General features: G+C 40.1%; 1 protein-coding gene across 2 annotated transcripts in view; it reads right to left on the minus strand.

The window, feature by feature from the left end:
- Positions 1-3,985: 3,985 nt before the first annotated feature.
- CCDC93 (coiled-coil domain containing 93) overlaps positions 3,986-16,686 on the minus strand; it is an 89,743-nt gene continuing 77,042 nt past the window's right edge. For both annotated transcript variants that reach the window (XM_014599580.3, XM_006259110.4), the window contains exons 20-23: positions 12,795-12,832; positions 11,555-11,639; positions 7,908-8,021; positions 3,986-5,165 (exon numbers count right to left, since the gene is read on the minus strand). In XM_014599580.3, coding sequence (XP_014455066.1) covers positions 5,112-5,165; positions 7,908-8,021; positions 11,555-11,639; positions 12,795-12,832 — 291 coding nt within the window. In that variant the 3' untranslated portion in view covers positions 3,986-5,111. The remainder of the gene's footprint in view (positions 5,166-7,907; positions 8,022-11,554; positions 11,640-12,794; positions 12,833-16,686) is intronic.

The following is a 16,686-nucleotide window of genomic DNA, read 5'->3' on the forward strand; positions in this document are numbered from 1 at the left end:
CATAGAAAGATCTTACGAGAGATGGATGTAATTCAACATTACATAGAAAGATTCCCAGCATATTCTCAGCACTGGAAGGACAAAAGCATGGCACATGTTGCTACTTTGTTACACGGATCATTGACTCATTATAGATATTCCTGGATGCTTTTACATATTCAAAACCACACACACTTTTCCTGAACCTGTGGCTTGATCCACGGGGACCCGCATGATTCAAGGACTCATATTTCAGAAAGCAAACTAAAAGGGAGGAAGAAAAATTACTTTAATCACATGGTAACCCCATTCCAGAGATTTTCCTTTTTAGCTCAAATGGACCTGTTTTGGTGCAGCACTTCATTTTTACTGAGATACAACAAAAAAAACCCCAAAACTGTCCAGACTTTTTCATTTGCTGACTTGCCTTTTTGTCTGCTGAATGTCAAATATTTCATTCAAAACCTCAATAAACAAACATAAAAAAAATCTCATGTTACAACTTTCAAAGTTCTGTAGCTATCATGGTCTAACAGAAAAGTGCGGGGGTTTTAAGTTCAAATAGAGTGCATCCCAGAGCTTCTGAAACAACAAGCGTAAACATATTTTACAGCAGCTCATACATCAGCAAGTCAAAATAATTAGATTTACTGAAATGTGAATTAAACCTTGGAGGAATCTACCAATATAAAACAATTTTACTAGAAATCTTTTAAGTCTTACTTCACGAGCCTGGTGCTACTCATGGAATTTCAAGGAAGTGATTTTTATTTAAAATGTTGTTGACTGTATCTTCAGCATGAATGATGAGGAAGTCTAGAAACTGGCTTCACCCGCTCACCTCCTGCAATCATTTTGAGTTCAGATTTTTGATTCAGAGATCTCTTGTGGTTTCGTATTTTAGCACATGGATTTTTTAAGCTGACTTTCCAGAGGACAACATTCAAAATTATTCCACCCTGCCTCCTTCACTCTCCAGAGAATAAAATATGGAATACTTTAAAAGAATCAGAGAGAGAAGCCTTTGCACCTTGGTAAAATATATCTTTTGAACACTCATAATTCTTATTTGTATTTACTATGCCCGCCCCCCACCCCTGTTTCTTAAACATTTTGGACACCTATAAATACAAGATGAGCCAGTACAGCATTTTCCAAGTCTGGTACCCTGATTTACAGCAGCCAGTACCAGATGTTTCAGAGCAGGGTGAAAGAAACCCTGTAATAAGGCAACTGTAGAAAAATCTGGACCTTCCCCCTGCCCCACAATCCTGGCAAACCCTGGGACGATCTAATTCATATGTGCATTTTGCTGAGCTGCTTCTTGCAACTTCCCACCGTTTTACCTACATTAGCATGGCGCTTTCTAGTAATAGCACCTCAGCTACATCTCTTGGGAGTCTCCTTGGCTGTTCAGGGAGTCTTACCATTCAGCACTTTTCTTTAATGTCTACCTAGACTTCCCCTTCCTTAGCTTCAGGTCATCACTCCTTGCCCTGCTATTTTCAAAGACTCAAAATATTTCTTTCTTCTTTTTAGATTAGACCCTCTAAAAGGTAGTTAATAGGCTTTAAGTCTTTGCTTTTCAAACTTACATGCAACACAGTTCCCTCACTCTGCCTATCAGGTCAAGTGTCCTTTATACATTGCCTTTCTTCTCCTATAACCTCTCTCAACCCTAGAGATGAGAAGCTAAAGAGTATGGTTACTATTTATCTTCTCCTGACACTCAAAGATAATTTATTTCCTTACTCTCATAGAAAGCCTGCATCGTGGGGTATAAACAAGAAAACAACACTCTAAAGCTGGACAAAGCAAAGAAATGTTACTCCATACCCAATCAAACAAGTGAGTGTATACCAATGAAGTCTCCCCATTGCAACTCCACCACTGACCAGTTGGAGCTGGAATGCTAACCTACAGCTTGCTCTCCCACAGCTGTTGGCTATAAGTGTATGCATCAACTGAATCACCTGCTTTCACCCAAAGAAGGAAGTTTGGACCTGTATTTGAAGAGGTGAGTGATAAATCTGTGAGAGTTGAGGGCACTTCGTTCTTTTGCAGGGTGTGGTACTATGGCTATGCGAACAAACCCATCCTGACATGCACTGAAACAATTCATTACCTCCCTGAGCACTGGTATCTTCTAGTTCAAGTCCTTTGCAATTATGCACTGTTGTCAAGGAAAATAAAGCTGGGAGAACAAAGGATCCTGCTGAGATTCTTTGACCCTAGCTGACCTCCTGGCCCTGGGGCAGGGGGCTGGACTTGATCTTCCGAGGTCCCTTCCAGCCCTAATGTCTATGAAATCTATGAAAATTTCAAGCATTTCCCAAATCATCCTACATACAAAGCAAGACAGATATATGCCAGCACGTCATTAGCTGAAAGCAAGCCCAACCAGCCACCTGACTGCCTAGTGCTTTTTAAATTACATTTGCTTATTCTGCAACACAAACAGAAATACAATATTTAAATAGAATAAGAAAGTGCAACAGTAATATGCAAAATATGCAAAAATGTAGTACGCAAAACAGCTGTACTATTTTAATTTTTAGAGTAGTCATGATCTAAATTGAAACTCACCTATTCAAAGACACCCGTCCACCTGCTCTTCCTTGTCTGTAAGACCCACTAAAACATCTATCATCTTACAATTTCTGCTCTTCAGTTCAGCAAATGTGCTGCTGCTTTAAGAAATATTCCTTCCAATTAAAAAAGACATCTTGCAAATATTTCAGATCCAGAAGTTTCAAGCAAATAACCATTATCACTGGTAACTGTTATAATGGTACATAATCATTATGACTCCACAATGTTACCATCAACGTACCTAAATAATTTAATTTACCAGCATAAGAATTAGATTAAAAACTCTGGTGAAGGCAACAAAACAAAACAAAAACACAACAAAAAATCCATACATAGATATTATTTACAACATGCAAAAGTAAGTAGCTTTCTTATAACTTATGTCCTAAGGCTGCCCTGGCTGAAATATGTTTACAACCAATATTAGATTTTAAAATTTCTTCTTCAGATATTTAAATACATGCTTTTCTTCTCCATCTCCCTCCTCACACCCAATTATTCAGCCATTTCAGGTTAAAGTTAATTTTTAAAACACATACACAAATAGCAGCCTCTATGTACTCTATGTACTCAGCCACCTATGTACTCAGTCAGTATGGAGGAGTTAATAAGCATGTTGTCCCAGCCACAGCAATTGCACTTCTTTTTATAGTTTATCCTCAAGAAATACAGGAAAATGTTTCAAATGGTCTCAAAAGGCAAAGACTTGTTAACAAGTTGGTATACTGTACTGAATTGTACTCTCCCATGGTTCAGAAAAAGCTTATAGCACTTCTCAGCTAGAATATCACTGACCTTGCAGCACACAAGCTTCCACTCCCTGATAAAGACTTCTTGCTTTAAAATCCAGTAGAGTTTTCATGGCACCGGATATGAAGGGTTCAAATCCTGACAATGACTTCAATGAGGGACTTTATTTGGTGATGACTGTGTAAGCATTCTTTTCTGTGCCATGTATTCTGCATCTTGTACCAACACTTAAGTAAGACAGGGATCAGCAACCTACATCTCTCAGACATCCATTTGGCCCATGGCTATGGGGCTCTGGACAGAAGCAACAGCAGCGGGTGTTTTCCCCATGTCAACAGTGGGGAAACTGCAGGTCTTAGTGCCCCCACCTGCCTACACACTGGCCTGCCTCTGATCCAAGCTGGGTCAATCTGGCCCAAAGCCTTAAAAGGTTGCTGACCATTGAAATAAGGTAACCTATGCCATTATGGTACCCTTTTCACATGCCCCGGCTGTTATTCTTTGCACAAATTCCGAACCTGCACAACCAATAACTGGTAAAAGTAAAGAAGTAGCACCTAAGACTCCTATCTGTGAAACTACAATTAAGCATTTACACGGGTCAGTAAAAGCTCCTATGCATGACAATTACCAAAGCAAAAGAGTTACCATCACTACAGATCACTGGATTTGAAACAGCTTTTTATTTCTTATTCACCTGCCACAGTAAGTAATCTAACAGCATTGTCATCATCATTACTGGGGAAAAAAGTAAGAACTTGAGGTTGTTCGGCAAAAGAGAATGTGTTGTACATTAGCAAGTCTAGTCCAAAAACCTGATGTTTTGTACAAAAAAGAAGCTGCTTGAATTATAAAATACTGTACACAGATATAAAAACTGCTAAGTCAAGTGTTCAAAGTTTTCTAAACTTACAAGACCAAATCTTCATCTGGAATGGCTTCTTCATGGCCTAACGAGTTACTTTGGCTTCCAGAGGAGAAGGTCTGGATCTGAATCTTTCCAAATTAAGAGCTGAATTGGAATTTATTTTTATAGGTGCATTTTTCAAGCCAGACAGTGAGATATGATTCTAGTGATTAAAAAAACTGTTGTGCCTGGGAACTAGTAATTTAACTGCTCCTTCTTTCTCTTATACATATATATATAGATAATGCAAGATGAAGTTTCACAGAAGTATGTACAAAAATATAGACTCTTTAAGTTTACACTAGGGAAATACATAAATTAAGTCTGCATTTTCTCAAAATTTCTCTTAACATTTTCTTAACCATCAGGAATCCCTTTTTATTGCCTAGAGTTTCATTCTAGCTAGAATGTGTATTTATCACAGTGAATCTATTTTCTTAGCAGGTGAAATAAGTCATTTTCTATGTGTTACTTTGGCTAAAAGGATCACTTTATTCTATTTTCTATACTCTCTATGATGTCTCAACTCATTTTTCCAACTGTGTTACAAACTGAGAATATATTTTTTTCCTGAAGTTAAAACTAGTGCAGTTAAATCCAAAGTACAAAATAATCCCATCACCCTTATTGTGAGAAAACAAATAAATAACATTAGACAATATTTCTAGTTTGCTATGCTGCTTTAACTCTTTACTGTGTAATGGAGGTGATAATGAATAATACAGCCATTAAATGAAATAATGTGGAACAGTACATATTGAAAAGAAAAAGACCTCTATAGCAGTTTATATATATGTACATTGCAGTCATCAATGCCACTTCTCAAAAGGTATTCAATTTATGGATTGAACAATCAAGTATAAAATTCACTGGACAGAGTTTTTCAGGAAGAACTGGCTCTCAGCTTGGACAGCAACATTTCATTCTTACGGCACTCCTGTTGACAAAAGCCAGGAAATAAGTTTTCAATATTAACTGTAATAATTGGGGTACATACATTCAGGCCAAACCAAAGTCCCCTGAAGCACAAGGGCTAGCAGAAAGGAACATAAAGATAAACCCTATTTACCTCCTCGGGTTATTTTGTGGCTCTTTTGAGCTGCTAAACTTATGAGAAGAGGTGACAAGCCAGGGTCAGGTGAAGCAGTTGGGGAATGACTACATTAAACTTATCCTGTTTATTCAGATCTCCTCCCTGAATGGTTATAAGCCCTTAACCATCTTAGTCAAGGGAACAACCAATCTTCACTCCTGTCAGCCTTTCAACCTAAGGCAGGTTGTGGAGAATGAGCTGTAGCTTATTTAGACTCATCCATAACTTGGATCCAATAGTAAGATCTTATTACAGGTGGTGATGTAGCTTGCCAATCGCTTCCACATTATCTTTGACATCCTGTTAGTTATAAAATCCACTTTTTTTTGGTTTACTAATTTGCAATGAAGATTACCTATACATGATCTAGAATCCCCTTTTGCTGAAAAACCAACTCTATGCAAAGACAAGAACTATGTATACATGTTTCTCTGTTCCATAAAATGCTGACATCACACTGCAGGTTAAAACAAGGGAATGTGTCAAGGAGCAGAATTCCCTCAGGGACAATGGATAGGGAGGGCTCGCTCATTCTCCAAGGAAACTTAATTACTGCAGAAAATATAAACTCCTCCTGTAGTCACACAAATGATTAAGCAGGCCCTGCCCGTGTCCTAGAGACACAGAATGCAAGAGAAAAAAAAGACACAGCAAATAAAAGGACAATGCCATTTCCTAACACCTGAACCTAAAGATCTTCTGCATGGCAGTAATATTTTGTAACCCTTCTCCAACAGGCATTAATGAGCACATACAAGCACATTATGAAGAATGATAGAAACTCAAGGTAAAAATAAAATGAAATATTACCAGTACTTTCACAATGCTTTGACACAAGACTCTCCATTTCCTCTGTTATTTCACCCAGAGAAAAACATCCAGGACAAAATTATACAACATATAACTTGTACAGTGTCATTTACAATCAGCAAAACTTTTGCATTCCTTCTGCCCGTGACAGATTCTTTTATCACAAGGGCCACGTGTCAGCATGCTATTGTTATATTGTTGTTGTTCTCGTAACAAGTGCCTTGGGGAAGTACTGACCAGATTAGCAAGACTCTGCCTTTCTTTCCTCATCTTAATGCAGTTCCTTGCACACGTCTCCATCACCTCTATTCTGCATTATTCAATTCCCTTTCATGGGTCTGCAGAGAATTCCACTAGAGAACTGCAGTTGATTCAAATCTTTGATACCAGTCCAGCACGGACATTTCTTATCCTGGTATCCGAGTTGCCTAAGGATTACTTAATTATTGAAACTAACTCTGTGTGTGCTACACACAATCCTTATTAACTATGAATAAACCCCTCACTCGGGAATCAGATATTGTGGCAGTCACAGCTGTGAAACTGTGAACATTTGGCACAAATAACCCCACACATCCTTCTTCAGAAATGTCAAGTGCTCTCCTAAATTGTAAGTCAACAAATGTTAAAGCTTATTATACACAGTAAATAAATATATCAAATGACTTTCTCATCTAGTTTCTTAGCTTAAGATTTTCATTTTTCCTTCATAGTAAAGCCACGTTCAGTGCTCTACTCAGGTAGGAGTTTCTACTTCCATAACCGCTTCTGTACTAGTGTCCCAAAACACTTCGCAAAATTTAGCTGATGGTCAATGAAACATCATGATAGCCTGGTTGGGCTAGGAAAACATTACACAGATTTTTACTGAAGAATTATCAGTAGAGGACTCGCCCTATTCAGTCCGCATATTTTCCAAGTCTTTCCAACATAGCATACTGATCAGTACTCCCAAGGAATTTATACCTAGGCATAGGATGAGATAGCATGAAGTGCACAAAAATGATCTATTTTCTTTGGGGGAAAGGAAGATAAAATGGCAGAATGACTCTGATTAGCTTAAATCCACACATTAGTACAAATGCATGTGACAAATATCTTTAACTGAATCACTGTAGTTATTATTATGCCTAAAATGAGTATGTGGATAAAACTTTAGATAAGTTTACTAATAAGAGTTGCTTGGCCTAGCACTGCTACCAATGACTGCAATAGTAAGAGAATTAAGATGAAAATAAGTGCTTCTGAAAATCCCACTACCTGCAATTAGCCACTAAGACTGCCTTTAACTTTTAGGCAAATCAGTGGCTGCCTATGGTCTACTCTAACAAGTCATGACAGTACTTGTTATTGAAAACTAATTTATGCTTCTCTGCTCAATGAGGTTTCTGCTCAATTAAGTTAATGAGATGAATGGCAAACCTTTCAATATCACAGTTCATGTGCTAATGTCGAGAGCTTATTAGCCATGTTCACAGAATAAGAGTGCTAATAATAATACTGGCCAGTTTCCTGTGATAACAGAAGGCTAACTAAAGATGAGATCAGGTTTTCTCCAAAGGAAAGGCCAGGGTTCTGTAAGAAACAGCTCAAAGCAGGTTTCAGAAGGCTAAACAGAAGTCAAAGTCTTTCTTAGTGAGCAAACACCTCTAGAAAGGTGTTTCTTACCAATAGGAAGGTTTATGTCTTGGAGTGGGCTGGCTTTCAAGACTGATTTTGAACAGATGTTTAGGTAGCTCAAATGGTTTCTGTCCACACAAACAACAGAGCTCTTACCTCCTTAAATTCCTTCACTGTTTTAAAGTAAAGCCTCTGTTTCTCTAGCAGCTCCAAATATTCATCATTTAACTGGTCTCTTCGCATTTTGTTTTCCTGCTTCTTCTTTTCCATCTGTGGGTAACATGAATAAAGCACAAAAGAAAACGTATAGTACGAGAGCTAGAAATATCACATGCACTTCCACACAACCTTTAGGAAAGAGGCTTCATAAGACATGTAATGGAGCTTGCTCCTTCCTTCAACAGAAGGAACTTTCAGGGCCTCACTTTTCAGAGGGTCCTATATCTTCCTCGTTTTCTCCATTGAGAATCAACAGGACCCCTCAGAGTGGCTAAAGTGTAGAAACCTTTGTGGGGTAATTGTCTGGTTTACTGACTGGTGTTCAAACGAGAGAGAAAAATTAGTAAAATTAAACATTTTTAAAAACAAAAGGGTATTGGTGTAATAGCTGAAGCTTCCCTCATCTTTCTACTTCATTAAAAAAAAGATATTAGAGTCTGAAAAATTTAGCAGAAACGCTAAATTAGCCTCAACCTAAGAGTCAGCCACAACGGTTTTAGAAAGCGCATTAGTATTTCAAATATACCGTGCTGCTCTGCCAGCCAATGCCTACTTCTTCCAGTAGCAAGGACCACTCGTTCCCACTGAGGAGGTAGCATTTTATTTGATTAAGTTTTCGTTGCTGTTGATGTTGTCCATTTCACAGACAATCCCAGATTGTTCGTTTTTATGAAATCCGTGAAACTGAGACTTAAGTAGGTCCTTACAGATAGCCACTTATTCCTTATTCTCTTGAAGGCCTTGCAAACCTCCTGAACTAAAATAATACTGTTAAAAACAGTGAGAAACTAAACACGATGTGAACTACAGTAAACCTCCATCCCTCCTCCTTAGACAAAGGCCTTTCTTTGTATTGGTCAGGTCAAAATCTGATTTGGATTTTAAATCACTGTAGGTGAAAAACCTACCTATACTCTCTTTGTAAAATCTTATAAACATCTAAGGCCTATTATACAAATGTTTAACAACGAATACTGACACACGTTCTATGCAACAGGCATATTGTTGGTGATCAGAGGAAGAGTAAGTCTTATTTTCCTTTGCAGTGCTCTGCCCAAATAAAAGGACCTTAAAGTTGGCACTTACACTAATTTGAAGGAGTGGAACACCTAACACGAGACGCTCTCAGTGCGAGACTCAGACCCCAAATGGCTAAACAAGGAATACTTGTTTAGCCACAAGGGAGACAGGCAAATACAAATTATACTCGGGAAGGAATGGCTATGTGGAAGGTCAGGGGCTCAGGAATTGTGATGAAATTAGCTCACTCCTAAAAGTAACCACCTTCAGTAATCACTTTCATCTGCTCAGAAGAGCAAGACAAGAAACTTCAGTGATCACTACAAAACCTGTGCTGATCTGGAGAGGCAAAGAATGAGGGTTGTGTCATCTATTAACCTCTTTAGCCTGAATGAAGTCTTGTTCGAAGAGATGCTTGTTATTGACCTACGGGCTTGTTAATTCTTCTGACATCTAAAAAGCAGTCTGCAGGAGGCCACTCTGCTTGGCAATCTGAAACTATATCTAAGCATAAGGCTCAGGGCTGCTCTTTAAAAACAGTACTCAGTCACTCCATAGCACTCTCATCGCCCCATCTACAAAACAAGATTAGAGCTTCAGACGCAGCAGCTATTGCTTCCAATTCTTTCGTGTCTTTTCTTTTAAATTGCAAAATAAAAAGGAGCTGTCTGCAATGATGTTTAGATCATTAGCTAGACACAAATCCCCCTGGTGAGATTATCTCAGGACAAAATAATTTGCCTTGAGGAAAGATCCTGGAAGACAACAGGACCATATGTAACCCACTGGTCAGAATGTATTCTGCATCTGTCTACCTGACTGACATAGGAATTTGCTCATAATGTGGAGGCATGCTGCATTCAGGTGCTGCTTTTTAACCAAAGGGCTCCCGTAGCACTCTAAATGTTGGTCAGTGCTTAGTGCTTGAGATCAGTCCATCCACCAGGACAGGTATTTCTGCTGTGGAAAGCAGCAAGGTACCAATACTATATAGGAGCTCAATTCAAGGGTGGCTCCAAAGAGGATGGAGCTGGACTGTTCTTAGTGGTGACAGATGACAGAACAAGGAGCAATGGGCTCAAGCTGCAGCAAGGGAAGTTTAGGTTAGATATTAGGAAAAAAAACTCGCTAGGAAGATGATAAAGCGCTGGAACAGGTTACCCAGCGAGGTTATAGAATCTCCAACCCTGGAAGCTTTAAAGACTTGGATAGACAAAGCCTCGACTGGGATGATCTAGTTGGGGATGGTCCTGCTTCAAGTTGGACTAGACCTGCTCAGGTCCCTTCCAGCCTTAATTTTCTATGATTCATTGTAGCAAAAATCTTCCAGAAACTTTAAAACCCAGTCAGAAACTGTGGTTGGATTTTAACCCTGAAGTCCATAGATTCATAGATGGTAGGGGCTGGAAGGGACCTCAAGCCCTTCCAGTCCCTACCATCAAAGAGCAAACTCCTTCCCCACCAGGTACAACAATTTATAATGAATTCTGTTTTCACAGAAGAACTTCACACCCATTATTTGTGCCGGTCCTTGAGAAAGCCCACCAAGATAATTTGATCGAGTCATTCATTGAGATTGTGGAAATAAATATTTTAAAGCTGCATGTTTCTGACTGATAGGATATAGGTTTGGGGGTAATTACACAAATTCCACTGCAGGCACATTTGCTCTCCATAGGGCCATTGCATTTGTATCTGGAACCCCTGTGTGGTTATTTATTGCAAGAACAAAGACACAGCATGGACAGTCTGCACTCTCAGGATGTGACTGCCTGAGCCAGCATCTTCCTTTACACTCTGTCATACTTCAGGTTTCAAACGAAGTGAAGAACAGAATTACAATCATGACGCCACACGATTCTTGGCTCAGGAAACCACAGAGAGTACTTCTATTACGATGTCAGTTCTGAACTAATTAGCCTGACACCATGGCGAGCATTATAGTATTTTGGGGAATTGCTATTTGAAAGAAACAAAACACAGGGAAAGTGAAATGGGCAAAAAATCCCAAGTAGCTATAAGGACACCAAATTTACAAAAAAAACCCCAAGCAACTTTCTATAAACGTGCTCAGGACAGTCTCTTCTGTATTTCAGCTTGCCTGGGAGCTCTTCAGGTCCTGCTATGCTTCTGCTATAGCAAAAGCCTCTTGTTGCCTTGGGAATTGTATGCATATGCGCTCACCTAAAAGAAAAGTCCACCGAGGCCTGATTCTGCTACTAGGCAAGTCCAGGGGAAAATTCCTGCTGATCTTAGTGCTGAGTCAGGCTCTAAGGACTGATCTATGTTGTTTAAGTCTTTGTACAGTCCAAGTGGTACATGCTGCTGGTAGTGACAAAGCTGCTGAAAGTATCATCTTGTTCTGTTCTAATCACTAAAATGTTTAGCTGCAAACTCTCTTTTGGGGACACAAAGAAACATGAAATGATAAAACCTGTCAGATGCTTAATTAATTTGCACCTTCTTTCACAGGTTTCTCCATCTCCCGTCCCCACACCAAGCCAAGAGGCTTTTCTGAAATAATTCCAAGTTTCTGTCAAAGAAAGAAAGAAATGGCATCTAACCTTCATTCGATTCTGTTTAATTCCTTCTACGATCTGCTCCATCTGCCGCAGAAACTGCTCGCGAGAACCTGAAGAGGCCATCGCTCTGGAAAATGGATACTGACTGAGAGGGGAAGGAAGTTCAACAATAACGCAACAACAAGACAGCTATCTCTCTACAGCTGGTTTGCCTATCTTGCGTGTGCGCTTTTCAAAATATACCCAAAGCAATATGTACTTGTAGGCTGTTGTTTTTTTCTGGAAACTGAAAGAAAAGCATATCTGCAAAATCCAAGATCAGTGATCACGAAGAGGAAGGTGCAGATGTTCAGCTGGTGTAAACTATCATAGCACCATCAGGATCTACTCCCAGCTCAGTTTATAACCCTAGCAGCATGAAAGATTGTTTCCTCCTCTAGCATTTTGTACAGTAGTAATCAGAATTCATTCACTGATAGAAATTGTGCTCTCAAACTAAACATTGTGCAAAAGGAGCTTATGTGAAAAGTAGGAATGTATTTGAAATGCTGGTAAGTATTCTAAGCAGGGTTTTGTTGGCTAAATCTACAGCTATGATGATCTTAGATACCTATATTTTACCTTTAAAGATAGACTGCCTAAATGAACTGTTAAACATGAGTAAAAGCAATCTGGGCTCATGGGAAAGAAGATTTTTTTTTTATTATTAAACTAAAAGATTTTTGCAAAAAAAATTCTTTAATTGCAAGCTTTTGGGCAAAAATCTGGCCGGTCTAATAAAAAGATATCATCTCTCCCATGAGCCCAGATTGCTTTTTCCTCTAGACCAATACCACTACAACCTGCATACCTTAAACACGGGTACACTTTCTTAGTGACTAGACCAATCTACAAAGGAACCTCATCACTCAAAAAACAGGTCTGTGGATCCTATTACAATGAAAAATATTCAAAATATGTGTCTGTTGGTACCAACGGAGTTTGAAGGGTCTGAGATAACTTTAATGCAATTCAGCACAATATAAAAAAAGAATTAACCAGTATATTCCACATGGGGCTTTTAAATGAGATATCATCATCATCATTAAACCAATTTATACCATAAGCCTATTAGAATTGTGTAAAAAAAAAACAAACTTAATCAAACCAGTCATTAGCTTTCAAAATATACAAAGCTTAAATGAAGAAAAAATATTATCCTGCAACTTTTTTAAACAAATCCCACGCCACTTTTTAACTGGCTCATCTGAAATCTCAGATTCCAAGAGAATAAGCTACTTACTGCTGGAAATTGTCATGAATTGAGTTCAGCAAGTTAACCTGAAGAACAAAAAAAGCCAAAGCTGAAATTGTACATTCTTTCATACCTGCACAGATGTTCGCTGACTTTAAATAGGACTCAGCTCAGAAAGTGACTATGCAACAACTGCGCTCTCTGGCCCTGGACAGCAGGTGCCTGACTGGATGCACTGAGATATTTACAGTCCACTTATTTCAGGAACAAAAATACAGCTTTGCATTTCATCTCAATGAGTAAAAACTGCTCTTAGCCCGTGCATAGCTAAGGGCCTTGACTATATTACAGAAATCTCCTGTGGTGAAGAAGCTGCACAAGTGCAAGCATGGCTATCACCATACATGCAGCACACTTACCCTGGGGAGGTTTAATTGTACTGACGTAATTATACCAGTGTCACTGGCAGCTTAATTTAAGACAGTTATGGTGTGCAGACGCAGTAAAAGGCACGTTGCAGAGAATGCATCACTTGTGATAGTGGGCTGGGTAGCTGTTTGCTTTGTTAATAAGCATTTAGGGGACCTTTGAGAGCCTATGGAGTAGATTTTCACGTACAATGCCAACTGAGATTTGAATGGGAAAATGAAACCTAACCAAGATCCTGATCCTGCAATTAGCTCTGGGGGTGCTCATGAAGGATTTGGACCCATCTCCATAGAAATTTATTTTTAAAAAATACGTTATTTATTACAAGTGGTGCTAGGAAACTAATAGGAGATCATACCAGCACAGCAAGAAAACCCCAAATACCGTTTTGAGGATATTAACATTGCAATGAATCAGAAAATAATCAGCAGTTAGTTTTCTACTATCACACAGGAGTAACATTTTTGGCTGCTTGAAAACCAGAAGAGTTAAACTGTTCATTAAGTACTTCCCCTATAGCCTTGTGAACCTTATTCCATTACTATTTTGAAATTACTGTATAGCTTGAATACTCAGCTGGTGGTAGAAATGGAGGGGGTGTTTGTCTCATGTGTGAGAAAACAAAGGCCCCCCAAACACAGGGAACTTCTTTATATACATTAGTAGAAAATATTTGGTCACTGAAGCCTTGTTAGACAACTCCAATCATGCTGCATATTCCACTTGAGAGTTCAGATGACATAAAAAAGCCACTAAGACATCTCTCTTATGATTAACATCAAGAAATTAGAACACTTTGATGTCTGTATATGGCTGCTTTTTAAATTTACATTAGTATGCATACAAAGGATACGGTTTATAATAAAAACCTTCCACAAACATTGAATTATTTTGGAAATATTTGTCCCATGCTTGTTTTTGAAGATTTTAAAAGATGAGACTTTTTTTATCGTAACTGAATACTGCTGTTCTGAAATGTATCACCCAACCATAATAGCTCCCTTTATTTCAGAAGCATTCAGTCTAAAGAGATCAGTTTGCATTCCCATATCCTCATTAAAGACTATAATAATTGGCAGTAAAGTCTAACTAGGGAAGATATTAAAGCAATGAATTCTGTAGTTGTTCTTGTACTACCAGAATAATGATATCTGCAACTTAATACTTAACTTATTTAAAATGGTGCACAACACAGTACTACTTAGGTAAAGATAATACAACAAAGACCACCTCTGGTCCTGTAGATTTATCAAAGCATTTCCCATTATTATTATTATTATTATTTCTTCCCCGTTTTATAGAGAATACATCTCTTAGAGCTGGGATTAGTCTTCTGTTTCTTGCATCAAAGGATGTATATTCAGACACTTTGCAGGTATGATGCATGTGTATTTTTTAAACATAAATTTGATTATATGGAAATACATACAGTTGACTTATTTTTTTTGCCTGGAAAGAAGAAATACTATTTATCACATACCAAGAGCTAATGTCTAAGCCACCTACACACATGCTGCAAGCAGCACAGCAGATTCAATTGATTAACCAATCAATCAGTGTATTAATTAACCCGTTCCAGCAGCCTCCATGTCATGTCTATTCACGGTCTCTGAGCTTCAAAATGGCAGCAGAGGTGCTTGAACTAAAGCTCAAATGAGCTTTAGTTCAAGCACCTCCACTGCAATTTTGAATCGCAGGGCACTAATACACATGACACTGCAGATGCTTTAATCAGAGCGGCTCTTGGACCCACTCTTATTAAAGTGTCCCCCTCCACCCTGGAACACGTGTATAGACACCCTAAAAGCTTTTGGGGAAGGAAAATCTTTAAATGATACGTTTGTCAGACCAGTAAGCTATACCTACGCAGCACTGACAATTTTGCAGAACTCAAAATGACTATAATGCTAGGTAAATCTGAGAAACAACATAATCCAGGGTAAATCATTCTCTAAGCTTCCTCCACAAAGCTACATATTCCTCATGCACGTCAGTGTCATGCATATTGGTTAATTAAAACTTCCTGTCAAAACTGTTGGCCTAATTAAAAATATATCTATATTCTCAGACATATTCCTTGATTCAGCACAGAATTTAGGTATATTTATAGTGTTCCGCATTTTCAGTTTTTATTTTCAAAAAACAAAATCCAGGAATTTTTTAGCCCGGGTTGAAATCAGGATAAAAGGAAGAAAAGAAAAAAAAATTGGTTCAGATCGGGGAAAATAATAATACATTCCCGCAGTGGTGTGGTACGGAGGAAGAAAGGCTGGCACTAGGGAAGGGGCGGGGTTCAACCCATTGGCCGCTCCTGGGGCTGCAGCAGGGAGCAAAGCGGAGGTAACCGTCAGTGGGTTCAGGACGGGGGCTGTGGCTCTTGCTGCTATGTGCACCCCAAGAAGGTTGGGGGGCTGCACCTGGCTCTTCCGGGGGGGGCGCGTGCCCCTGGATCTGCGCTCAGGACAGTCGTCCGGCACAGCCCCCCAGCCCGTAGCCCTCCCAGGGTGCATGGAGCAGCAAGAGCTGTGCTGCCTATGCCCCGCATCCACTTACAGTTCCCTCCAAAGCTGGTGTCGGCTGTTCCCAGGGTCACTGCAGAGAAGGCTGGGGTGAGGGGGAACAGAGCATGGCACAGCTTGTCCCCGCTCACCCCAGCCCCTGCTGCAGTTGCCCTGGGAGTGGCTGACACCAGCTGCCTGCAGCTGCTGGGCTGCGCAATGCCCTGACCCCCCAAGGCTCCGCTCATCCCTACTCACCCCAGGTCCTGAGCTGCACCATGTCACGGTGCAGGCAGGTGGCATCAGCTGCTCCCAGGGCTGCTGCAGCAGGGGCTGGGGTGAGTGGGAACAAGTGGAACCCCAGAGGGCAAGGTGCAACTTGTCCCTGCTCACCCCAGCCCCTGCTGCAGCAGTTCTGGGAGCAGTCGATGCAAGCTGCCTGCAGCCTCTGGGCTGCACTGTGACCTGAACCCCCCAGGAGCAGCTGACACCACCTGCCTGCACCATGGCACAGCACAGCCCAGGGGTTGGCAGGAGTGCAGCATGGCTGGGTGCGGAAGGGGTGGGGACCCAACCTAGATCCCGACCCCAGCACCAGCACGTCCTGCCCCACCCAGGGTCAGAACCAGGAGCCCTGCACCCCCAGGCAGTGATTCCAGCCCTGTGGGCCCATTCAGAGCGGCCAGGTGCAGCGCCCATCAAAGGCAGCAGGGCCGCCTGCAACCCCCTATGCCCCCCTGGGTCCAGCTGGAAACCTGTGCCTCAGGTAACCAGCACTTTTAGCGTACTGGCACCCCCAGCCATTCCCCGCTCATGGTGGTTAACAGGGATTTTACTGTACCCAGTAAAATTGAGTGAACTGAAAAATGGGTGTAAATCAGTAAAAATGAAATAATTTCAATTAAAAAAAAATATCAGGGGATTTAATGGTGAAAATTCAGTAAAAACTGAAATGCAGAACACTAGACATATTAAATGTATTTTGATGCATTTGGTTCAACTGACTCTTTTTT

This window comes from Alligator mississippiensis, chromosome 4 (assembly GCF_030867095.1).
Source record: "Alligator mississippiensis isolate rAllMis1 chromosome 4, rAllMis1, whole genome shotgun sequence".
NCBI lineage: Eukaryota > Metazoa > Chordata > Crocodylia > Alligatoridae > Alligator > Alligator mississippiensis.